General features: G+C 37.0%; 1 protein-coding gene across 1 annotated transcript in view; it reads left to right on the top strand.

The window, feature by feature from the left end:
• ebf1b (EBF transcription factor 1b) overlaps positions 1 to 19,689 on the top strand; it is a 123,553-nt gene extending 103,864 nt beyond the window's left edge. The window contains exons 11-17 of the mRNA XM_063010988.1: positions 4,386 to 4,474; positions 11,979 to 12,044; positions 13,504 to 13,681; positions 14,590 to 14,769; positions 17,471 to 17,665; positions 18,333 to 18,401; positions 19,605 to 19,689. Coding sequence (XP_062867058.1) covers positions 4,386 to 4,474; positions 11,979 to 12,044; positions 13,504 to 13,681; positions 14,590 to 14,769; positions 17,471 to 17,665; positions 18,333 to 18,400 — 776 coding nt within the window. The 3' untranslated portion in view covers position 18,401; positions 19,605 to 19,689. The remainder of the gene's footprint in view (positions 1 to 4,385; positions 4,475 to 11,978; positions 12,045 to 13,503; positions 13,682 to 14,589; positions 14,770 to 17,470; positions 17,666 to 18,332; positions 18,402 to 19,604) is intronic.
• Positions 19,690 to 26,357: the final 6,668 nt, after the last annotated feature.

The following is a 26,357-nucleotide window of genomic DNA, read 5'->3' as shown; positions in this document are numbered from 1 at the left end:
CAGAACTGCCTTAACTCTCCTGGGCATGGAGTTTACCAGAGCTTCACAGGTTGCCACTGGAATGCTTTTCCACTCCTCCATGACGACATCACGGAGCTGGCGGATATTCGAGACTTTGCGCTCCTCCACCTTCCGCTTGAGGATGCCCCAAAGATGTTCTATTGGGTTTAGGTCTGGAGACATGCTTGGCCAGTCCATCACCTTTACCCTCAGCCTCTTCAATAAAGCAGTGGTCGTCTTAGAGGTGTGTTTGGGGTCATTATCATGCTGGAACACTGCCCTGCGACCCAGTTTCCGGAGGGAGGGGATCATGCTCTGCTTCAGTATTTCACAGTACATATTGGAGTTCATGTGTCCCTCAATGAAATGTAACTCCCCAACACCTGCTGCACTCATGCAGCCCCAGACCATGGCATTCCCACCACCATGCTTGACTGTAGGCATGACACACTTATCTTTGTACTCCTCACCTGATTGCCGCCACACATGCTTGAGACCATCTGAACCAAACAAATTAATCTTGGTCTCATCAGACCATAGGACATGGTTCCAGTAATCCATGTCCTTTGTTGACATGTCTTCAGCAAACTGTTTGCGGGCTTTCTTGTGTAGAGACTTCAGAAGAGGCTTCCTTCTGGGTTGACAGCCATGCAGACCAATTTGATGTAGTGTGCGGCGTATGGTCTGAGCACTGACAGGCTGACCCCCCACCTTTTCAATCTCTACAGCAATGCTGACAGCACTCCTGCGCCTATCTTTCAAAGACAGCAGTTGGATGTGACGCTGAGCACGTGCACTCAGCTTCTTTGGACGACCAACGCGAGGTCTGTTCTGAGTGGACCCTGCTCTTTTAAAACGCTGGGTGATCTTGGCCACTGTGCTGCAGCTCAGTTTCAGGGTGTTGGCAATCTTCTTGTAGCCTTGGCCATCTTCATGTAGCGCAACAATTCGTCTTTTAAGATCCTCAGAGAGTTCTTTGCCATGAGGTGCCATGTTGGAACTTTCAGTGACCAGTATGAGAGAGTGTGAGAGCTGTACTACTAAATTGAACACACCTGCTCCCTATGCACACCTGAGACCTAGTAACACTAACAAATCACATGACATTTTGGAGGGAAAATGACAAGCAGTGCTCAATTTGGACATTTAGGGGTGTAGTCTCTTAGGGGTGTACTCACTTATGTTGCCGGTGGTTTAGACATTAATGGCTGTATATTGAGTTATTTTGAGGGAAGAATAAATTTACACTGTTATATAAGCTGCACACAGACTACTTTTCATTGTGTCAAAGTGTCATTTTGTCAGTGTTGTCCCATGAAAAGATATACTTAAATATCTGCAGAAATGTGAGGGGTGTACTCACTTTTGTGATACACTGTATATATATAAAGAAAGAGAAAGAGAGAGAGAGAGCAAAGGGGGAAAGTATGTTAAAGGTGAAGAAAAGATTGGTATAGTACAATGTACAGTAGTTATAACAAATTTAGATATGTAAAAATATATCTAAAATAAAGACAAGCTTTTTTACATCAGTCTTCAGTTTAGTAAATTCTGTTTTATTTTTTATTTTAAACACACAAGTTCCAACCATTTCCCCTCATTTAATGACAGTATTATATAATGTAATTATAATTAACAAGCTTTCAATTTGGGTCTGTCTAAAAACCTAATGAGCTGCCTTGCTGCCTGTTGCCTACTAGGCAGCTGCCTAAGTAGAGATAATTCTATCTGACATTGAACTTCGGCAGATTATTTAGATGCAATATTTATCTCATCTCTCTCCGCACACCAAAAACTGTTACACTGCAAATTTTGCTGCATATATATTTTTTTTATTTGTAAAAAATTGCTAATGAATTACACTTGTACATGTTTATAAAAATGAATGATAATTACTTACGTAAAATGCTGTCTATGTAGAGAGCTCACTAGACTTTCAGACAGACCCTTTGTTTCTTTTGTTCCAAAATGTGGATTTGTTTAATAATTGGTCATATCCACTTAGCAAAATCTAGATGTTAAATGTACATCATTTTAAGCTGTTCAGTGCCATTCATGTCAGAGATAAATTATCATAAGAACACGTTTGGTTTTCATTTCTTTTCTAGTAACATTATGTTTTATTTAACAAGTCTGTCAGTTTTTACTGAACAGTGAATCTGCAATACAAGCCCAGTTTTGTTTGATGCCTGTTATTTTCACTCAAGAAACAAAATATAGTATATGCTCAGGTGGCTCTGTGATAATTTATTCTAGCTAAGAGTTTAAATCCCTAGCATTGTTGTGGCCATGGATTGGTGTCCTGTCCGGGCTGTGCTAATGCAGGAAACCAGATCCACTGCAACCCTGACAAGGATAAAGCAGTGATTAAAGATGGAAATAAAATTCTCCCTTTTTTCCTGACCTTAGTAAGTGAACATTTTCCCTTCCTAAGTGAAAGAATTTGGGACGATGTAGAAATCAATACCAAAAACAGCAAATCAAACTGCCTCTGACATCTATGAACTTTGTAACTGTTTTAAACAGCATCAGTCTCCATAAAGGAATATTAGCACTATCACTCACTAACAGAGCTACACATAGCAAAGTTTACATTTAAAAGAAGATTAAAATGATGAAAGATTGAAATTAATATAAGAGACCTAATCCACATCGTAAATACATGTAACTTGGACTTAAAGTCTCATTCCAGTTGTATTATAAACCTGCAATGAATCCTACTCATATTTCCTTTGCCTAGTATTGGACCTCATACTAATTTCATTATTACTGAATTAGAATTTACTGAGCTGTGACCATCTGCTCCAACTGACAGGAAAGCACCCAACTCCACTTTCTCTTGTTCATCAGCTCCTAACCCTCGCTCACACCATCCAAACCACCATTTCATTTTCTCTTCCTCTTTTTTCTCTATTACAGTGGTCTGTGATTAAAAATGGTCAATGCTAAATAAATTCACGTTTATTTTAGGCATGTTCACAGTGAGTACCAGAAATGTAAGGTATACTGGTCTGAGCATAGTAAAAATAAATAAATAAATAACAACTATAACAACAATACAGTTGGATAAATTAACATTTTTAAATTTCTTAGAACTTTAACATGATTTTGTCTTAAATCATGACAATTTGACAAATAAATGTGTTGTGTACTTTCTGATATCCTCAAACATCATTTCTGTGTGTTTGTAAGCCCTCACAAGCTTCAGTAAATTATGCAGGCCTTGTGTACGTTCCACACAACCAGCATGACAGATAAGAAAATAATAATTTGGTTATATCTATAAAAAGAGTACACAGGGTGTTTTATTAGAAAGACAACAAATTGACATCGGTGCTAAAGTCACACAAATATAAAAAAATAGTCAATTACAGTTTGGTCTGGTGACCAAACTGGTTAACTCTAGAAAACCAGCTACATAAATATCAATTCTGCTGTCTGTTTTGAATATGAAATGTCTCCTATGTCTATAAGTCCTTCCGCATGTTACTGCAGGTTTCTCCTGCCTCACAAAAACATAGCTGTTGGTTCTAAAAGCACTGTATTAGTAAATGTTTAAATATACCATTTTATTATGTGTGGCTGTACTACCTGATTTATTTGGGAACGGAGGGTTATGTATTATTTTTATTTAACTATTTTGCTGTTTAAATTGCTAATACATTGAGAACGTTGATGCCATTCAATCACTGATATACATCTTTTAAAAAAAGCTTTTTCGTATGTACAGTTTGGTCTTAAACTTTTTTTTTATTTAAACTGTTAGAAATTCGACTTAAAAATAAAGTATGCTTTATAAATGACAGCCATTATTTTTCAGCCTTGATTTTCTCTTAGCTATCTAACCAACTTTTGTTAGGTAGCTTGTAAATCTCTTCATGTCTTCATTTCCTTTTCGATGATTGATGTACTTTGTGCATTTTGTGCATCTGACAAGATAAAGACTGCACGTGCAGTAATTGCTACACCAAATGCAACATGTTAGCATCTCTTAAAATCCTTAGAATCCCAAGATTGCCTTACTTATATGTGCATTTTACACTAAGTATCAGGTAAATATAGGTAATCGTACAAAAGTACAACTGCTTCCATTAGGAAGCTCCCATTTTACATTTCAATGTCACCTTCAACTGCATTAAAGCTCCTGTCACTGTGATTGTTTAAGTGTAACCCTCTTACCCTATCTCATATTATTAGCTGATGGAATACTTTTTGATTTCTTTGATCTTTAACTGCGAACTTATTTTATAAAAGAAAAAGTTTAAAATATATCAATAATTAATTATTTGGTAAAGTGATTCATTTTTCAGTTATTTTATGATAGCAGCAGTAATGTGCACATTTATAGAAGACTGATGTCAAAATGAGTTGTCTATGTTTTACAGCCCTAAATGAGCCCACTATTGATTATGGATTCCAGCGGCTACAGAAGGTCATCCCTCGACATCCTGGAGACCCAGAGCGTTTGCCAAAGGTATGATGATTTTTTACACTTCTAGACTGCCACGTTTAGTACTTATATTATTGTATTGTATGAAGTTTGGTAGAGCTTGTACAACAATACAAAAAGGCTTCTACTAGAGCCTAAATTTCCTCTACCAAGAACTGGAAATGTATTACATTTGTATAATTTACCTGGACACAATTTAACATGATTCATCAATTTAAGTCAAATAATGTTATTAATTGTTAATGATATTAATGCAGCATAAACACTAATTGCTTTTAAGACTAGTCCTTCTAAGAGCACAAAAGCAAGCACTGGTTTATTGTAGTGTTAAGATACTTCTTTCCATGAGTCCAATGTCGCTCACACAGCTACATTTTCAAAATAATGTTTATAATGTTGCAATTTATGTAATACAGAGAACTTAAAATTATACATTGCATACAAAAGCTGCCAAAATGATTTAGACATTTGAAAAGCAAAAATGCATTTACCTGATATTAGAGAATTTCCACTTTATATTCAGAAAGTTTTACTGTTTTTGTTAAATGTGCCAGAATAGACAGAATATCAGTGAAATCTAACTTTGTGATTTGCTATAGGTTTGTGGTCTTTTGATTTTGTCTGTATACAGATAGCAGTTGCCAGAACATTACCTTGTGCTGATACATTGCACATTAGTGTGCTTTTTTTTAATGTTGCCATTATGTCAGTGAAGTTATTTCAAATTTGTATGATTTAGAGTGAAATCCTTGCATGAAAGTAAGCATGTTGGCTGGCTGACTGCTCTGGTGTCGCCATGGGCTTGCAGATTAGATAAGGTAGTAATGGTCTATACTTGAGTCATTAGCAGCAGTTGCTGAAGTATGAGGAGAGTTACATCATCACTGCATTACCTGTGTGTGTGTGTGTGTGTGTGTGTGTGTGTGTGTGTGTGTGTGTGTGTGTGTGTGTGTGTGTGTGTGTGTGATCAAGCCCTTACAAACTTTGGTTATAAGTGATGGCAGTAGAGACTCACCCAGTTTGAAGGGATTTGAGGGTTTTTTACTTTTACATGTTTACAAAGGCTGTCTGTTCATATTATTAGTCGAAGCATTAGCAGTTTACAATGTGTTCCCAGTTTATGTGAGCATTATACCCTTGCTTATGTCATTTTGAAAAATAATAGAATTTTTATTTAAGTATGATTTAGCCCTGTGTTTTGGTTTCACTTTCATTAGGATTAATTTTGATGTTTGATGAGACCCCTAGATAGAAAACATCTTGATTATTTCTAGAGTAATAGTTCAGTTTTGGAAATGTACCTTCTAGAATTTTTCTCTTTAACATTTTTCTTTTACAAAGTGTAAATAAAAAAAAAAGCAAAAAAAAAGCAATATATATATATACGTATATATATACAGTATATATATATATATATATATATATATATATATATATATACAGTATATATATATGTATAACAATCATACCTAAATTGTATAATGATGGCTTCACAAATCTGTTTCAGACATATGATGTTTTAACACTACATCACATTACATTTCATACAGCATTTGTTGAAACAGTGTAAAGGTTTATACAGTGAAAATGAATCATTAGGTTGTGCATGTACAGTGTATCACAAAAGTGAGTACACCCCTCACATTTCTGCAAATATTTTATTATATCTTTTCATGGGACAACACTATAGAAATAAAACTTGGATATAACTTAGAGTAGTCAGTGTACAACTTGTATAGCAGTGTAGATTTACTGTCTTCTGAAAATAACTCAACACACAGCCATTAATGTCTAAATGGCTGGCAACATAAGTGAGTACACCCCACAGTGAACATGTCCAAATTGTGCCCAAAGTGTCAATATTTTGTGTGACCACCATTATTATCCAGCACTGCCTTAACCCTCCTGGGCATGGAATTCACCAGAGCTGCACAGGTTGCTACTGGAATCCTCTTCCACTCCTCCATGATGACATCACGGAGCTGGTGGATGTTAGACACCTTGAACTCCTCCACCTTCCACTTGAGGATGCGCCACAGGTGCTCAATTGGGTTTAGTCCATCACCTTTACCTTCAGCTTCCTCAGCAAGGCAGTTGTCATCTTGGAGGTTGTGTTTGGGGTCGTTATCCTGTTGGAAAACTGCCATGAGGCCCAGTTTTCGAAGGGAGGGGATCATGCTCTGTTTCAGAATGTCACAGTACATGTTGGAATTCATGTTTCCCTCAATGAACTGCAGCTCCCCAGTGCCAGCAACACTCATGCAGCCCAAGACCATGATGCTACCACCACCATGCTTGACTGTCGGCAAGATACAGTTGTCTTGGTACTTCTCACCAGGGCGCCGCCACACATGCTGGACACCATCTGAGCCAAACAAGTTTATCTTGGTCTCGTCAGACCACAGGGCATTCCAGTAATCCATGTTCTTGGACTGCTTGTCTTCAGCAAACTGTTTGCGGGCTTTCTTGTGCGTCAGCTTCCTTCTGGGATGACGACCATGCAGACCGAGTTGATGCAGTGTGCGGCGTATGGTCTGAGCACTGACAGGCTGACCTCCCACGTCTTCAACCTCTGCAGCAATGCTGGCAGCACTCATGTGTCTATTTTTTAAAGCCAACCTCTGGATATGACGCCGAACACGTGGACTCAACTTCTTTGGTCGACCCTGGCGAAGCCTGTTCCGAGTGGAACCTGTCCTGGAAAACCGCTGTATGACCTTGGCCACCATGCTGTAGCTCAGTTTCAGGGTGTTAGCAATCTTCTTATAGCCCAGGCCATCTTTGTGGAGAGCAACAATTCTATTTCTCACATCCTCAGAGAGTTCTTTGCCATGAGGTGCCATGTTGAATATCCAGTGGCCAGTATGAGAGAATTGTACCCAAAACACCAAATTTAACAGCCCTGCTCCCCATTTACACCTGGGACCTTGACACATGACACCAGGGAGGGACAACGACACATTTGGGCACAATTTGGACATGTTCACTGTGGGGTGTACTCACTTATGTTGCCAGCTATTTAGACATTAATGGCTGTGTGTTGAGTTATTTTCAGAAGACAGTAAATCTACACTGCTATACAAGCTGTACACTGACTACTCTAAGTTATATCCAAGTTTCATGTCTATAGTGTTGTCCCATGAAAAGATATAATGAAATATTTGCAGAAATGTGAGGGGTGTACTCACTTTTGTGATACACTGTACATGTATGATTGTGTGCTTGTGTGTGCATGTGTTTGTCTGTATGTGTGTATACTGTATGTTTGTTTCTAAACATGGGTACCAGAAGGTGATCCATCATGGTGAAGTCAGTTTCTGCCTCTCAACAGGTCAGCCGATTGAAGTCTTTGCGGCCCAGACTTTATTATTGGTCCACCACTAATAATTGAGTCACAGCATGTGTGTGTAGATGTGTGTGTGTGTGTGTCTGTGTCTCTGTGTGTGTAAGTGCCTGGGCATGGCCAGTACAGTATGTGTATGTGATGGTGTGTGACCGGTTGTGTGTGTGTGTGTCTAGATGTGTGTGTGTTGGTGTGAGAGTGTAGGAAGAAAAATCTCTCAGGTACCTCTGACATTCAGAGCAGTGTTGAGCACAATAAAGAGGTCAGAAATACTAAGTGAAAACATGTTTCTCTCTCTCTCTCTCTCTCTCTCTCTCTCTCTCTCTCTCTCTCTCTCTCTTTTTCTCACTCATTTCTTGGCAGCTGTCCCAGTTGGCATCACTAGCATGTCTCTCTCTCACACACAAAAACACACACACACAGTGCTGTTAATCTTCACCTCATCGATTTTCTCCCCATTTATTGAGGTAATAACAGTTTATTGACGAGGCTCACTTTTCAAATGCAAGCTACAGTCATTTTAGTTCTGATTCAAACAGACATAGAGATGACACACACACACTATACAAGGACATGGCCTGCAATATAAAATGCAATTTTTCTTGACTGACTTTTGCTTTTGTGATCATTCCGGACTCTTTGCAGGTTTTGCTCACCATGCCTCTTTATCTTTATTACTCTGTGTTTGTGTTTCTGTTTTTTCCCCTTCTTTTCTGCTGTGAGTTCTCTTCTCGCTGTCTTTGCTGTCTTCTTCTCTGTTGAATTGTGACAGTGTTCCAGTCATGTCATCTAAAACAAAAAGTTTACTGTGTAGTCGACTTCGGGCATTTGGTCCTGTAGCGATGCTGTTCATGGGGGTCCAGTGGCTCCTCCTGCAGTTAAGAAAAGGGCTGATCCTCCTGCCTCATCAACAATGGCAATATTTTATGGCAGTGGACTTCTGGTAGTCCTACATGTTGGACTTGCATCTGTGGGCACCAGGTCCCTGTGCTAGCTTTTTTAATTTTTGGAACTTTTACACTCTCTTTGCAACTACTCCATACCATCTCTTTCTTGTGAATGTAAAAGCACCTATGGATTTGTAGAAATTACAAATAATAATTTGTATTATTATTATTATTATTACCATTATTACTATCCAAATTCTGTCTATATGTGTGTTGGTAAAAATTTTTATTAATTGTAAACACACATTATGTGTGCCAGTGTTTCCATGTCGCACCAAACCCAAACTGTGATCCTGACTTTAATAAAGCTGCAAACAATTTTTAACATGGAATAAAATATTTAGTGAAAATGTTTAAACTTGATGGGACTAAATTACCATTACCACCTTAGTCTTAATTGACATCTAAAGAAGTCATAAACCTGCATAATTGCAACTAAAAAATAAAGACAAAATTCTGTTAAAAAACTACATAAAAGCACAATTTAAAAATACTGGGTTTAGGTAGCGTTGCTGTAACAATGGAAAATAGCAACACAGATATCATAGCAATTATAAGTGCTGTATTAACTGTTGTGTGTAGACATGCCTTACTGTTCATTTTGTTTTTAGAAATTCATACTATTACTGGCATTTATTCTCTGTGTAGTGGCTACCATATCAGACATTTCTAAATAAATTCACTAATTTCTTTTTTTAATTTTACTTTTTTATTTGTTTACCTGATTTGTACAAAACCCATGTGACCGAGAAAGAGTCCCAATCAGAGTGTCAGACAAAAAGGGACAGATGGTGTAGCAGCCCATGTAAGGGGATTAATGGAACGAGACAGAAGCTGGAATGGCTTATTGGGCATTCATACCACCACCGAGAGAAGCTAGCACAAGCTGGGCAGTTTTAGAGCTTTCACTGGTCAAATTTAAGTCTTTGCCTGTGTGTGTGCATGTGTGTGTGTGTGTGTGTGTGGTAGATGAAGAGATAGAAAGAGACAGAAAAAGAGATATAGTAAAACTATTGCAGACAAAGCTTAGGCTCAAGCACAAGTTGTACATCTTTAGAGTAAATGATTTTGTGAATGACTAACTGGAATCAACTGGATGTATCATTCCTAGTGGTGTCATTACTTTTCCTATCAGCCTTCTCTTACTAGCTTCTGACATCATGCTCTTTAACGGGAAGTGCGTGATGATATCATGCTTTTTGAGCCTGATAAAGCTGATTAGCAGGTGTAAGGCAGAGTAACACAGCTTCAATCAGTGTTGAGTATATGATCAATACATGGTGAAACAGGGTCTATAATTTATTTAGTGCATTACTTGTATGAGCATTGTTGATTTGCAAATTGTTTTGTCACCTGGTGACATCAGATAAATCTTTTCCCACATAAAAGATCATAATTTATAACACTGCATGTAGAAAGCAGTAGTTCCAGATTTGCACCAGTGTGCAATAACTCACAGGGAAAAGAGAGATAAAAGAGTAGCTTATTACTAACACTAACATTACTTTTTCACATGTAAATCTGATTTTTATCTTTACTTAGAATCAAACAAAAAAGTGGAAAAGCATCGTTAATGATTGTGTTAAGTGTGAAACATGATATTTTACACACACACACACAAATTAAAAATATGAATAATAATACATTTTATTTTATTTCATTTTTTTATTTAATTTATTTTATTTGCGCAACTGATTTGTTGTTTTTGCTATTAATTTTGCTGATCAAATGCAAATAATATGATAATGACAATAATAGTAATGATAATAATAAGAGAACTAGTATTAATTATTATTATTATTATTATTATTATTATTATTATATCCAATAAGAATTATTATTATATAGTTGGGGTATTATAATTGTTAAGCATTTGTGTACAATAAGAAGAATTTAGTGTTTAATACACATTTAATTCCATATTGGACATGAAGTATCATTTAATAAAAACAACACATCAGAACAAAAATAAGCTCCAATGGTTTTGCTGTTATTAAAATAATTCCTGACTTATATGATTAATTTATCTTAGTTTAATTCTTGTGATTTTTGGTTTATCATTTTTTTTTATATTAAAAACACCATGTTTATAAATACTCTCATTGGGTAATTATGGAATAAACCCTTAGAACTGGTTGAAAATCAGCTACTTAATCAAATGATCCTTTTCTTTTTTTGACCTCTTACATAGTGTACTCTTGCCTGTTGTGCCTAACAGAAACAGAAACATGCTGGGTTGGTAAGGAGAGGTTAACACACCGTAATAACACACAGTAATTGGGTGAATTTAGCACCCTGGACAGCGCACTAAAACTCTTTATTGCTCGCCTGTCCTGGCTGTTCTGTTTCCTACAGGGTGTGTCTCAGTGTGTGTGCGCATGTGTGTGATGGGCTCAGTTCTGATACAACACTCACACACAAGAAGGTTATTACTCACTGAGTCATGAGTAATACACAGCCTACATATTAACTTTTAATTCTTCTAAAAAAACTCTACAGAACAGTAGGACACGTGAGAAAATGATTGTTAGGTAACAGGGCATTGCAGTATGGTGTGAAGCAAGAGTGTTTTATTGCATCTGACTTTAAAAGGGAAATAAAAACAGAACTGACTATTTTGTGGTAAATGGTTACGTTTGATCTACGGCTGTTGACATGATGTTTTGTAATATGTTACAGATTCACTCAGTACTCATTTCATACCGCAAACTGCATTAGCAGGATAGTCCACTGAGTCTGGCTAACAGTGTAGAGACATTGCATTAGGTCACTCATGATTCAGACACTACTAAAACCAGTTGTTACAGTCATTGCTTCTCATTATTAGACACACATAGCACTAGCAATGCTCTAAAGTCAAAGCTATTAGCCCAGCCTGGTTTTCACTGAGTTATTGCGTTCAGTGCAGCCTGCTGGAACCGACTGACCTTTTCTGCACAACATAGATCTCATTGTCTCCTCTTCAACCCGAACCAGATGTGTTGTTGAAATACTGCGCTTTTTCATTTCAACAGACACCAAACAATTGAGCAAGCACCAGCTTTATGCTTTTTCCTGTCTACAGTGTTATTCAATGGAAATTTTACTTTTTTTTGTTCTTTGTGGGAGAACTTGTTGGCTCAGTTGTGGCTGAATGTTAACTGACCGCTCCTAGTGGTGACATGCATTATGCAAGGAATGAAAAGTGCTTAATCTCATTTTTTTTTTCTTTTTTCTCTTTTTTTCTGTGTGACTATAGGAAGTAATATTAAAGAGAGCAGCAGATCTGGTCGAGGCATTATATGGAATGCCTCATAACAACCAGGTAAGGCATTTTATGAGCTTTTTATAAGATTTTTTACTTTTTTATTATACTGTGCACTTACTGGCCATTTGTATTAGGACCACCTTACTAATACTGGCTAGAACAGCCCAGTTTCTTGTGACATGGTTTTGACAAAGTGTTGGGAACCTTCCATTAAGATTTTAAGATTTTTGTCAGCTGCACATTTAGGCTGCATATATACTTTTCCACCACATTGTATTGCTTCATTCATTTTACAGTGACTGGGACGGCTATTAAAATACACTTAAGTTATTGTCATCTTAATGGAACCAGTTTGTGATGACCTTCCCCACACCTTTACACCAAGAGCAGCCTGAACTGCTGACGGGACAGTATGGGTCCATGGATTCATACTGTTTATACAGAGTTTAGACAGTAGCATTTGCATTTTACATCAGAAGTGGAGCCATCAGACCAGGGAATGTTTTTCCAATCTTCCCGAGTCTTGTTTTAGTCTTTGATGCTGTGCCTACTGTACTGTACTGGCCATTCTCTAATTTGCAAGGCATTTATGCCTGCATGACTACTGTTCACTAGATATTTTTACTCTAAATATTTTTACTCTAAATTTTTACACTAGATATTTCTTTTACTGTTCTGTATAAACTGTACAGACTGTTGTGGGTAAAAATCCTATTAAAGCAGCATTTTCACTTACTCAAACAGGCCTCTCTGCCATGAACAACCATACCATGGTCAAAGACTACATTTCCCCTGTTCTGATGATTAATGACAGGCTGATCAGATAGTTACATAAAAAGCAGGTGTTCAGGTGTTCCTAATAAAATAGCTGTTGAGTGAATATGGTGAATTAAATGCTTCATTTTTGGCTTCAGATGCATATTTAATAGTAGTAAGTAATACAATTTAGTACCCAAAATCTACTCAGCAGTTTCATTTACTACTAAGTTCTGAACTGCCACTTTAAAAAACTTTAAAATAAAACAAGAACTGTTCATCATGAGCATCATAGATGCATTTTGGATTGGATGCACAGCCAATCAGCTAAACAGCAGTCTTAAGATCACCCTGTTAATGCCAAACACTGGCTAAGCATTGACTGATGGTGTAAATCGCATTGCTATTGGAGTCTGGAGCACTGTAAATGTAATTTCAGAGGTAATCAATCACACCCTACCATTTGCAAGTCTGGCAAACAGCTCTGGGTTTGGCAGATGTTAGGAGAATATTACAGTTGGCTCCAACGTGCATGATTTAAATTTCAACAGAGAAAAAAATTCTGATCTTGAGCCTTTTAATTGCAGTAAAATGGTAAACCATAATCCTTCAGCATACATTTTATAGGGATTTAAGAGAATTGTGTTTTTAAGCTTTGTGTCAATACATTGGGGAACTGCTGGCAGCAGTAATATTGATATTGAACTATGCGGTATTGTATCCTTGTGATAAAAGTGATCAAACAATTGTGTGTTTGCAGGAGATCATTTTAAAACGTGCTGCTGACATAGCCGAGGCACTCTACAATGTACCTCGCAATCACAATCAGCTAACAGGCCTAACTAACAGCTCTGTCCACACTGGAATGATGGGGGTGAACTCCTTTACCGGACAAATTACTGTTAACGTATCCGAGTCCTCACAAGGAGGGAATCAGGGTAAGAAAAACACTCACACATGAATTGTCATATTAAATTAATCAAATCCTGTTTTTCTTGTGCAAATGTCTGTCCAATGAGAAACAGGTGAATAGGGTACAGTTCAACTAAATTGCAATCTTCTAGTGTTGCTGGTAAGTCAGGAACTCTGCTAGGTCTTGAAATATTTCCAAGGGCTTGAGAAACATCCTCTCTACATTATGTACACTTCTGCTGACTGCTCGTTTTTTTCCCCTCAACTTTCTGCCACATTTTGACAGGGACTAGAATCAATTCCAGCTGTCTTGGCTTCCACTAGTTTTCACTGTTAAGCTGAATGGACTGAAATCTGGTTTGCTTTTATTGGTTTCCTAATAGCAATAAAACACCACCTACTCTTTATCACTGCTTTACATTAATGCTTTATTTATTTATTCATTTATTGTGTGTTTTACCACTGCTTTGTCCTGGTCAGGGTCACAGTGGATCAGATTCACTGGGTGAAAAACAGAAAACACTTCCGACAGTCCATCACAGGGCAGACACACACACACACACATGCACACACACACTCTCACTTGGGCAATTTTAAGTAGCTCCAATTTTCCTGCTGGCATGTAAACTTGTGGGAGGAAACCGGAGCACCCTGAAGAAAACCCACACGAATCGAACTTAGGTCCTTCGCCTAGACTTCAGCTATAAAAAATACATTTACATTGATTAGTTAGCAGTCGAATATTAAGGTTGTAGTGAGTGCAGAAACTTGGTGTTATTATGCAGCCAGTTTATAAGCACCACTGTTCAAAAATTTGCCTGCATACCTAATTATAATTTGCATTTAAGTGATTAGAAACGTTATCTCTGTGGTCAAGTCTTTGAGAAAAGATATTAATGTTTTTCTTTGTCCCACCCCAATCTCTATTTTACAGGTTTTAATAGGAATACAAGCAGTGTGTCTCCTCATAGTTACGTGCCGAGCTCCACACCCCAGCAAAGCAGCTACAGCACAGTGGCCACGAGCATGAACGGTTATGGTAATACTGCCATGAGCAACCTGAGTGGCTCGCCCAGCTTTCTCAATGGCTCAGCCGCCAACTCACCCTATGCTAGTAAGTATGGAAATCCTGTCACGGTTAATCTAAAGACTTGTTTGCATTTGCTTGGGAAGTGGGCATGATCAACTAGAGATAAGAGAACTGAATTGACAGTAGTTCACAGTTGTGAAGCAGTTTGTAAAAAAGGTTTTACTTTCTAAAACTAATTAAAAAGAACAGATAATGTCATACAATCCGCTTTGTTTGCTAACTTATTGAGTCGTCACACAAATAATTAGAAGCACACATGTAAAAGAACGAGATCACAGATACAAGCGGCCGAAAGGATTTTTCTCTAGCGGGTTACTGTGGAGTAAAACTGCTGCTCCTTCGCTTGAAGAGGAACCAGTTGAGGTTGTTTGCATGTATAATAAGGATGCCCCCTGGATGCCTTTTGTTGAAGATATACCAGGCACGGCCGACAAGAAGGAGGCCCTGGGACAGACCCAGAACCCGCTGGTGGGATTATATCTCCCGGCTGGCCTGGGAACGCCTAGGGATCCCACTGAAGGGGCTGGTTGAATCTGCAAGAGACAGAGGCGCCTGGGCTGCTTTGCTTGCCCTGTTGCCACCGTGACCCTGAATGGAAAAGTGGAATTTAAAGATTTTTAAGTATGGAATAATGTATTAAGGTTGGATTAGTAATTGGGTTGAATGGTATTATATAATAATGTAGCACTGTTAGAGTGCTATAGTTAGGTCTTAACTTAAAATTTTCCACAACACTGTAAAACACAGCAAAGCGGTCACAGGGTGGTGACGTGAGAAAAGCAAAGGCAGGCGACTGTACCCGTGGGGCAAAAACACTGCAGTCCATGTGATCACCAGAAATCACAGAAAACAAAAGGACAGACTCAAGTAAAAACAAACGCACATTGGAAGCTACCTGTCAAGCTACTCAATTTACCTCTGAGTTGCAAAGTACTTACCAGTAAACAAGAAATAAGAACATAGCAAACTGGCAGCAGCTATAAACTCAGGATGCTGCTGTGCCACAAATGGAAAAACTCAAACCAGAGCGGTGTTTGCAACAGCTACAAAACCAAAACACAAAGGCTGCCACCATGCACTAAGTTCCTGGAAACCTGATCAAAATAACACCAACAAAAAGGCCACCCTGAGAACCAGGGAAGGCTATCAAGTCTGACCTTTAGCCAGACATATCAGCCGAACGATCAACAAACAGACACAAGGAGTCAGGAAATCAGAGGACTCGGCCTATGCTCAACCAGTTATGTTTGATTAGGCACAGTTTGCTTTTGAAATGCAGTTTAAAGAGAGTCAATATTTTCCTCTACCACCACCAGTAAGCATTGGCATGGCAAGGGGCATATTCTGACAGCTGTACATCAGCTGATAAAGCAAATGTGCATAATCAAATTTTACGTTTGACAAAACATGATGTTTCTGATGCAAACCTGCTTTTTATAATTCACATTTGTACTGTCAACATTTTGGATTTTTAACAGTTATGTTTGCACAGGGTTGCTGCCAGGTCCTCTAGCCATGATAAGTTATTACTTTTAGTCACAAGTAAATCACTGCAATATAACTAACTTTTATATGCACCTTCTTCTATTCCGTAAATGTAAATTTGTGTATTGCCTCGGGCAAAGGCATCATCGACTCATGTGTATCGGGCAAAGGCATCATCGACTTCGTTGGTCATCATTGCATTATGCTACCATTTATTCTATTAATACTTGATGAGGCCTTTTATAAAAAAAGTTGTTTTTTTTGTTTTGTTTAGTTGCACAGTCATTGTGGTGTTGTGACAATTCAGATCTTTAGATTTTGCACAATACCCTGCTGGCTTCATTGGCATCCCCTGAGCCCTGGAGTCTCTCTTTATTAACTCTTAATTCTGTATAAAACGAAACATGCCTATCTTACTTTTTCTTCAGTATGCACAGCCATCCTGCTTTTCGTTCTCTAGTCCTTTCTCTCACGCCTGCTGTTGTCGCCTTTACTGAGTCTTAATTGGTTCCCCTTTTAATTATTGGCACTAAAAAGATGGATGGAGGAAGAAAGTGATGAAAGAGCCAGAGAGAGAAAGTGAAAGCTGGTCTGACACCCACATGTTTGTTTGACTCAATTATGACTGGCAGAGCGTGGGGTGTGCAAGGTTTGAAGCATTGCGTTTGGGGAGAAAATCTGGCTCACGGTCTGAAATAACATCCCTCCCACTGTCACAGGCACAATTTATACTTCACACTTAGGCAAGGCCTGTTGCAACATAGCAGAGCTCGAACACAAAGAAAAATAGTGTGCAGGAATTTAACTCTCTCTCCTGGTTAACTTTACCTAAACCTAAACAAAAGTGCCTATCAAAGTGACTGCATTGGCCTCCACATTAACTGACAGATAATTGAATCAATAAATAGATAAAGTGCTTAAAATTGTACTGTTTTGGTACTGTCATTTTAACAACTACTTTAACAGCTTTGCTGATTATATTGTTCGCCTACTTGTTGAAGAAGTAATATGTTATGTTTTTGGTATGGCCAATCATGCTCTCTGTTTTCCAGCCAGAGATGGCTATGATAATCAATGATAATCAATGATTATAAAGCTCTTATTTTTAATGCAACTAAATTGATGTTATTATGAGTTTTTTTTTATTAATAAAAAGATGATATATTATAGAATTTAACACACAAGTTTTCTTTTTACATTTTTGCTTGTTTTAAAAAATATATATGTTTTGCTCCCACAGTTGTCCCCTCCAGTCCCACTATGGTCTCATCCACCAGCTTGCCGTCCAACTGCAGCAGCTCTTCTGGAATTTTCTCGTTCTCTCCGGCAAACATGGTGTCAGCGGTAAAGCAGAAAAGTGCGTTTGCTCCTGTAGTGCGACCGCAGAGCTCCCCTCCACCCACATGCACCAGCAACAATGGCAATGGCCTTCAAGGTACACTACAAACCTATGTACATATCAACTTTCAAAAATGCATCGATCACCAAATTGTTATTGGTGACAGCCAGTAAGAGCCATGTTTGTTTTATTAAAGTCACATTCATGGTTTTTGATGTGATATGTTATTTAAAAAACTAGTTACAGTATTAACAGATTTTTTTTGCAAGTTTGATTGCCAACAGTGCCATAGATATTGGCAAGAAGTAAAAAAAAACAGCTAATTAGTGCTGTTCTCTGGCACACTCAGGCTCATATGTACAAAATGGGGCCATTAGTGTTCTTCTCCATCTGTGCTGAGCTGCCCAACGATGCTGTAGTTTTAAAAAGAGGCAGGAACTGTCTGCATGTCTTGGAGGAAGCATGTGTAAGACTTACTCTCCAAAGTTGACAGCTTTCAGAAACCTACCTTACAGTATATTTATGCACCATGTTTATTTGGAATTAAGTGCAATTTATATCTTATTAGGAATGTATAAAGCAATCAAACCAATGAGATTGAAGTACATGATTCTCCTACCCCTGTGTTATATTTCATAAATTCATGTATCATATTAAGTACAGTATTAACCCTGAACCCTGTTTTTTCTTTTTTTTTCTTTCCTTTGTGCCTCTTTACTACCCCCCTTTTCATTCTTTTACTCTTTTCTCTTGCTCCTCTCAGATCAGTCTTTTGTGGACTCTAACAAGTACTCAACTGCCAGTGCGCTCCAGGGCCTGGCCTTCTCCTGAAGTATGTTCCTCGTGTTCCCTACCTATCTTTTAATGTCTGCTTTGCTTGCTGCTTTGTGTAAACATCCATTCCTTCATCCATCTCCACCCATTCATCTTGCAGCTTTTGTGAAGTTGGTTTCCCAAATGATCAAAATGAACTAAAACATTTCTATTTGGGCTATGTTTATGCTGGTCTGTGAAGTAAATTTATTGTTTTGTTTTAAAAATCGTACCCCTACATTGTTGGGCAAATTGTTGAGCATCAAGAACCAAAATATTAAAATATATGTTATTTTGCTGGTAAAGGGGTGCAAAGTAACAAAGTACAATCAGAATTATTAGAATTCAGACACTGATGGTATTGCATTAAGCAAATGGTCTGCAGTCTAAAGTTTAATCTCTTAAACTGTAAATGCCAAACCGACAAACACTTGGCCCAAACATGAACAGTGTTTTATCATATAGGGTGGCAACTTTTTAAAGGTGTCGGAACAGTACACATACTGTCACAGCTGTGTGTGTTTTCTTTAATCATCCTGCATGACCAAAACACCCTGGTCCTTTTCCTTATTTTTATCAGCTATTGCTAGGAAAAAGGTCTGCAAATCTACATCTTTGACAGTGGTAACCTAGCGGGTAGAGCTTTGGACTGTCTTCTTCTTCTTCTTACTAGTCACAATATAAAAGTTGTGAAATGTTTTATAATCTAAATAAATAAACCCAGTTGAAAAAAATAAACTTAACTGAACCTCCTTCTGATGCTAACATGTTTTCAAACATCAAAACCCTGTGATGTGGGGATAACACATTTCCTTGCCTTATAGGCAAGAACAATAAAACAAGAATAAAATGTGTGCTAACGATTACAGGAAAGTTGAGACGTCTGCAGTCAAGCCCTGTAAATGCATACTTTAAGCCAATTTGGCATGACAAGGACAAATATTTGGATTTATCTTTTTTTATATATATATAACATCGAGGCCTCTGGGCTGTTCTACAGTTGTGTGAACAGATTAAACAGAAATTATTAAAATGTAAGCTTTTTAAGTAAAGTTTGATCATGCAGCAAATACACGCCATGCTTTTTATATCTCTCTTTTGCCCTTGCTTGCACATGTGTCTGTTTGCCATGTTTCACACACTGTTCTTTTGGCTAAAAATATAAAATTAACTGGCTTTAATGGTATTTTAATCAACTAAATTAAATTCTCTTTTATTCCAGCAGCAGCAGCGGCAGCAGCAATCTCTGGAATGATCGTTCCTCCCATGTAGAAGAAGGCCAGGACATTGTCACTGGTCTCTCTGAATGTGTACAAAAGACTCCGGTTGATGGACTGCGTCTGCAGTCACTCTCTGAAGGATTACAACCTTAAACTCAGGCCCTTTTTTAATTAATGAAGTAGTAGAAGAAGAAACAACCTGGACTGTTGTATGAAGTTTTGATGTTAAAATTTGTACTTACTTGTAGATGATTTTTTAAAACAAGCAGCACACTCGGTTCATACTAGCCTCAGCCACACAAGTAGAACAGAGTCCTATTTATTTTCAATTTTTTGACCTTTGGTTTACCATCCAGACTGTGTGTTAGAAATGTAAGACACAAAAGATATCACTGTTACATTTGTTACATTTTCTATTAATGATTTTATATGCAAAATGAAGGATTTTAGAAGGACTGACTGATTTTCAGAACTCATTGCTACTTGGAGCCAACAATATTTAGTAACAATATTTTGTCAAAAGAGCAAATTAAAGGGGAATTCCAGATACTCCAAATACTCTTTCAGTGAATAAAAATCATATTCATACAAGACTTAAGTAGGGTCTTGATGTATCATTTACTGTGCTTTTCTGTTATTTTATATTTTGTACTAATCGGTCTCTACAGTATTTTTACTATTTTCAATTAACTTGTTAATTGCGCGTACAGGCATTGCCTCATGCGTTATAAAAAATACTGATGCTACTCAGAATATGACTGCTTAGGAGAATTTTTTTAAATATACAGCATATAATTTAACCTCCATACAACTACATTACACATGTGCCACAATATTAAATGCCAATTTAAAAAATCTGAAAAGTTGCATAGTGTTTAGTTCCTTAAACAGTTAATGTTATATTGTGCTAAATTAGTACATATCATTATAAATGATTTAGCATTAATTGTGAACTGCCAATTTATAAATTTTTTTAAAAGTTTGTCAAAAAACAGTAAAAGACTCACCCAATAATTAAAGTGCAAAGAACCACTAGAGACGATACACATCATCTGATTTCAAAATATGTACTGACCAAAATGTACTAAATCAATGTTCTAGGGTTTTATTTCCTCTTATGACACACACATCATTTCCTCAGCTAAGATTAGTGAAACTTTTTTGCACCCTGTTAACAAATTAGCATGTAAAAGTAAAATGTAAAAAATTGCCAAGACTAAATCTATTTGTTATTAGGGCTGCAAAAATAATTATAAATAGTATAAGAATTTGCAGCAGATATGTGAATATGTGTATCTTACAGATCAGAAAAGCATTTACATTTAAACCTTAAATACAGAATAAATGAAGATACACCATACTTAATTCCATAGATCATTTTGTGGTGAAAATACTTTGTTAGCTATTCACCAAGTAAACTAAACTCAACTCTAAATATGTTCCCATGTAACGACTTCTAACTTAGTACACTTACATATGTTCAGTTTCTAATAAATGGAATGGAATTCCTCTTTAACACTCCAGATAGCTCAGAAACTCAAGCCTAACATCACATGGAAAAGATGACTATGCATTATGAATTTAGTGCAAAATGTAACATTTCAATGGTCCAAAAATGACAATTGCCAAAACTATACCCTCCACACCATTACCATACCATCTTTATTTTTACTTCCATAAGATCTTTTTACTTATAACATGACATGGTTGTGTTTTTGTTTTTACAGCATACCAAAAATGTATGTACTCATATTGTTGAAACTATATGAGCTGGTTGCCACAAGTCACAAATTATTCATGAATAAATGTGTTTTTATGGTGTTGCCATATCAGAGGTGGACACTTGTTTGAATTTTTTCATATTTTGAGTGAAGAAACCTGTGATCATGTCCACAAAGTTGAATCAGTTCATCTGGACACAAGTTTGTTGTAGAGATACGTTTCGTCACTCAATCCGAATGACTTCTTCATGACTGAAGAAGTCATTCGGATTGAGTGACGAAACGTATCTCTACAACAAACTTGTGTCCAGATGAACTGATTCAACTTTGTGGATTTGTGTACCTGGATTATTGAGCATGCATCAACAGACTGTGATCATGTCTTTTTTCAGCTATAGTGCAGCATAAAAAATAATCATTGAATGTTAGAAGGATGAAGGTGTAAATGAAGCAGATTTATGTTGAACCTGTGCTAAATCTAATTAATGAAGTTGTTTACTTAATTGACCTGATCTGACGTGAGATCAGAGACAGGCAGGATAAATTATTGAGCCATGCTATCAGGAAAGATAGAAATGACCTGCCCCTTATATAAAACTTTGTATATCACATTAATTTGATCATCATTATATATTTGAATGTGTCATATGCAGAGTAATGAGAATTTTTTTTACTTTTAATTTGCCAAAGTTGTTGTTTGAAATATATTTATACATTTCATTAATGAAGGCAGCTTTATACAATCTTTCACTGATAATAATGTTCATACTCAGCAAAACTCCTCAAAGATTTGAACTAAACAGTGTGTATGTAAAATACCCATCTTGCATAATGTATGTTTCGCTTACATTTTGTACATTACTTTTATTTGATATCTCCATTCATGTAGGTGTGTGTAGCTGTTGTAATGTGAAAATCTGATTTTTTACTGTTGTTGTCCACATTCTATACCATGTGGTTTTAAAAATGTGTGATTACAGGTTCATGTTTAAAATGACACCCTCATTTTCATTTCCATTCTCAAGAGGCCATGGATTTATTTTTATATCATTTGTGATTTTTGTTTGTTTGTTCTGCATCATGTGACATTAGTTATTTAATTTTACATATTTGGACCTTATTCACCCATTGTATCACCTTAATATAAATATATGTACTTTGTTTTGATTTGCATTACATTACAGAGATATGTCAGAGAGCATGTCCAATATTTGTCCAGTACTTTTTCATTTTAATGTCCATTTTTTTCTCACGTCCATTTTTATACACCAGCAGTTAAAATGCCTTAACAATACAGAACCATACAATCAATGTGGTCCTGTTCATTTGGCTGGGTAGGTCATCAAAGAGTACAAAACATTTACAGTAACATGGTCTGTCGAGTGTCTGATGGTTAATTGTTCAAACGGTTCAAAATAGCACAAAACCCTACAGATATATGTTGTGACTGGTATAGTCTTAAATAACTCTCCAGCTGCAATTGTGTCACACCGAATTCCCCCCAAACTTTGTGCTCCCCCTAGTCTGTTTTTGTAGCCATATATAACTATTTATTTTTTATAAAGTAAAATTGCCAAGCCATAAAATTGGTGATTAATCATGGAGGTAAAAAGACAACTTATTAATTTATACACAGTACCAATTCAAAATTACTTGGCTCTGTTGTTTCAGTACCTTTCTACAGACTGGACGTTTGGTGTGGAGTTCTATATTGCTGGGGAGGGAAATAATATAAAATTAAAACTACTGTACAAAATATCATTTTTTTATTAACTTGAGCTGTAAGATAACTTTTTGACTTTCACAATATTTAATTAAAGTTTCTTCTTGTCTGTGGTCATGTTCTGTGTGTGTCTTTATTAACAAGCATTGTCTCTCTTCTGAGGAATTCATCATTTTGATACTACAACAGCCTCCGATCTTTTGGGATGGCTTTCCATTAGTATTTGAAACACAACTGCAGATATATGCTTCTATTTAATCACAAAAGTATTAGTGAAATTAGTGAAATTTAACTTATTAATATAGCATTAATAAAATAATACTTGACAAACTTAGATCTTTCAGAATTTGTGTAACGCTAGTGTTTAGAGTTAGCTGAGTTTATAAAGTAAGAAATAAACTGTACACAGACAAAGTATCGGGAGCAGAATACTTTACTAGCTTGTTCTTTTGAGGTGCAGAAAAGACTACAGAGAGATGATCATGTGTGTAGAAAAGCACACTTTTTTATTGATTATGGAATCCCCAAAAGGGCCAAATGCACTCAATACGTGAACACACACATCAAACATTGTCAGCACACTACACCACAGAAAAGTCTGTTACACTAACTTAATTGCTGTATAATTGCTAGGACCACTCATATTGCATACTGCACCTCATATTGTAAATGTTACGCGAATGAAAACTGTTAAATCTCTAAACATTTTGAATTTCACAGCAAATTGGACATTACATGGGAAATGGCTCATTTTCCAATCTATGACACGATTTTCACGACTGTGAATTAGGTAGGGCCTTAACAATAAAGATGTTTGGCTTTTTATGTTACAGCTCTTAAGCTTTTATTTTTCATTCAAGTGTTATTGACAGTGGTAGCCTATTGGGTCAGTGGTAGCCTAGTGGGTCAGTGGTAGCCTAGTGGGTAGAGCATTGGGATATCAGTCTGAAGATTGTTTGTTCAAATCCAGGCTCATCTATGCAGTCAATGTCTTAAGCAAGGCCCTTAACCCTGTCTGCTTCGGGGCGCTGACTCTGGCCCTAGCTTCCAAACAAGCTGTACACATGTATATGCATATATTATATATAAAGGTAATCTCTTCTTCTTCAGTCTTCAGTAGTGCTTTACCAGAGAACTTAAGCAAGTTGCTGTAATGATTGCTTCACTATTATAAAACCAGGTGCAACAGATGTACAGTATCTAGGTTTATTTGGAACCCACTACTAACAGGTGTATAAAATTAATTGTATGCAGTACATGCTTTAAGGCCCTTTGATGTTTTAGTATGACTGCACCTGTGCATGCAGCAAGTTCCATAAGACTTGATTCATCATGCTGTAAAGGAACTCCGTTGATCTTCACAGAGCCCTGAACTCAACACCATTGGATGAGCTTCACCAATCAATTTTTTGCCAGACCTTCTCATTCATCCTCACTGCCTGACCTTAAAAATGTACTCTTAGGGCCAAAATTATGTTATCACCTCACCAAGAGCTTAAACATTCTATTTCTAAACCATGTGTATTAATTTGTCTGTGGGAATTTGATCTTATTTTGTTAAAAGAACATTTTTGAGGTCAGGTCCTGATGTAGGATGTGATGTCAGATCTTGCATTAGACATTTCACTTTATCCCAAATGTTTCCTCTGGGGTTGAGGTCAAGGCTCTGTACAGGCCATTAGAGATCCTCCAAACCAAATTTGTTAAACCATATTTTTATTGACCATGCAATGTTCACATGGGCTACAGTCATACTGAAACAGGAAAGTGTCTCCCAAACTGTTGACTTAAAGTTGGAAACATCAACTTTACTAGTACAAATAAGAAAAACGTACTAGTACAAAGTGATCCTCGGGGTAAAAAATAAAAAGGGAAATAAATAGTATGATCTTGCATTGAAAAACTGTTTCATCCCTGATGTCACTTCATGTGTCACCACGTTTTTTCTGCTGTAATGTGTTTGCAAATGAAGTGCAGTACAATTACACAATTCAATTTATGCAATGCTATTGTAGCCCTATATATTACTTTAATCCCCAGTAGATATAAGTCATTTTACATTTACATTAGAAATGATCACTCCAACCTTGTAAAAGTAATATCTTTTCAGTTTAATAACTCTAATTCTTTAGTGTATTACATTCCACTGACACAGAAAATATGTCCACTGTCTTTCTTTAGCATATTATTTACGGCACTGGAAATGTGAATTGCAAATGCACTTGGTGCATAATTGATTCATCATTTGCATTTATGATCATAAGCCCAAAGATCCACTCATTTATTAAGCACATGAACCAGAAGCACTCTGATCTGATTAGACTGTAAAAACTGCTTACCACTGACCATAGACAGTTTCTAGCTGCAAGGCATTGTGGGAGGGTGTAAAATGTACATTGCATTATTTACATATATTATTAGATTTAAACTCTTTCTTAAATTAAGACTGATATTTTGTAAAAGGTTTTGGTAAGTATAAAACATTTTCTTTGTTTTAGCAGTGTCTGGTTATATTAGACTTGTCATCAATGTTGTTAAGGACTTCATTCATTTATTCATTCATTTTTTCATCACTGTCTGTTTTACCACAGTTTTATTCTATGTATGGTCACAGTGGGTATGGTTCACTGGGTGAAAGGCAGGAAGCACCTTGGACAGGGTGCCAGTCCATCACAGGGCAAACACACATACACACATACACACACACACACACTCACACTTGCACACACACACACATATACCTAGGTGGACAGTTAACCTGACTGCATGTCTTTAGAAAGTGGGAGTACACAGGAACGCCCAGAGGAAACCCACACACGTGTAGAACATACAAACTCCACACAGAAAGGACCTTAGTAATTTACTTAGTAAATTATTTACTTAGTAATTATATTTACTTAGTAATTATACCCAGGACCTTCTTGCTGTGAGGTGACAGTGCTACCCACATAGCCACCGAGCCACCCCATACAGGTGCAGTTTACTACATATGTATCTCCACTACCATCCTCACACAGCTACAATATTTAGTGTGTTGGCTCTGCCCATGTACATTGATCAAACCTTCATTTCTTAAAATATGGTGCTGGTTCATGCTTGTTCATCGTTCCCTTACATAGTCTGATCGCTCCTTTTACAGGTGTTTTACAGCGTTTGGAGCCACAGCTACTGTTCCTACAGCTTCTAAAGCTTTCTTTCTTTTTACATGTCCTGCTAAAGGTACGGTTCTTACAGCTTGAAGAGCTTCAATATTTCACATTGCCTGCCGCTTCCCTCGCAGATAAACTTCCACAGGTTCTGGTTCTCTTTAG

The sequence above is a fragment of the Trichomycterus rosablanca genome, chromosome 16, assembly GCF_030014385.1.
Source record: "Trichomycterus rosablanca isolate fTriRos1 chromosome 16, fTriRos1.hap1, whole genome shotgun sequence".
Taxonomy (NCBI): Eukaryota; Metazoa; Chordata; class Actinopteri; order Siluriformes; family Trichomycteridae; genus Trichomycterus; species Trichomycterus rosablanca.
The sequence above is the reverse complement of the archived record's forward strand: the minus strand, read 5'-3'. Positions and strand labels throughout refer to the sequence as shown.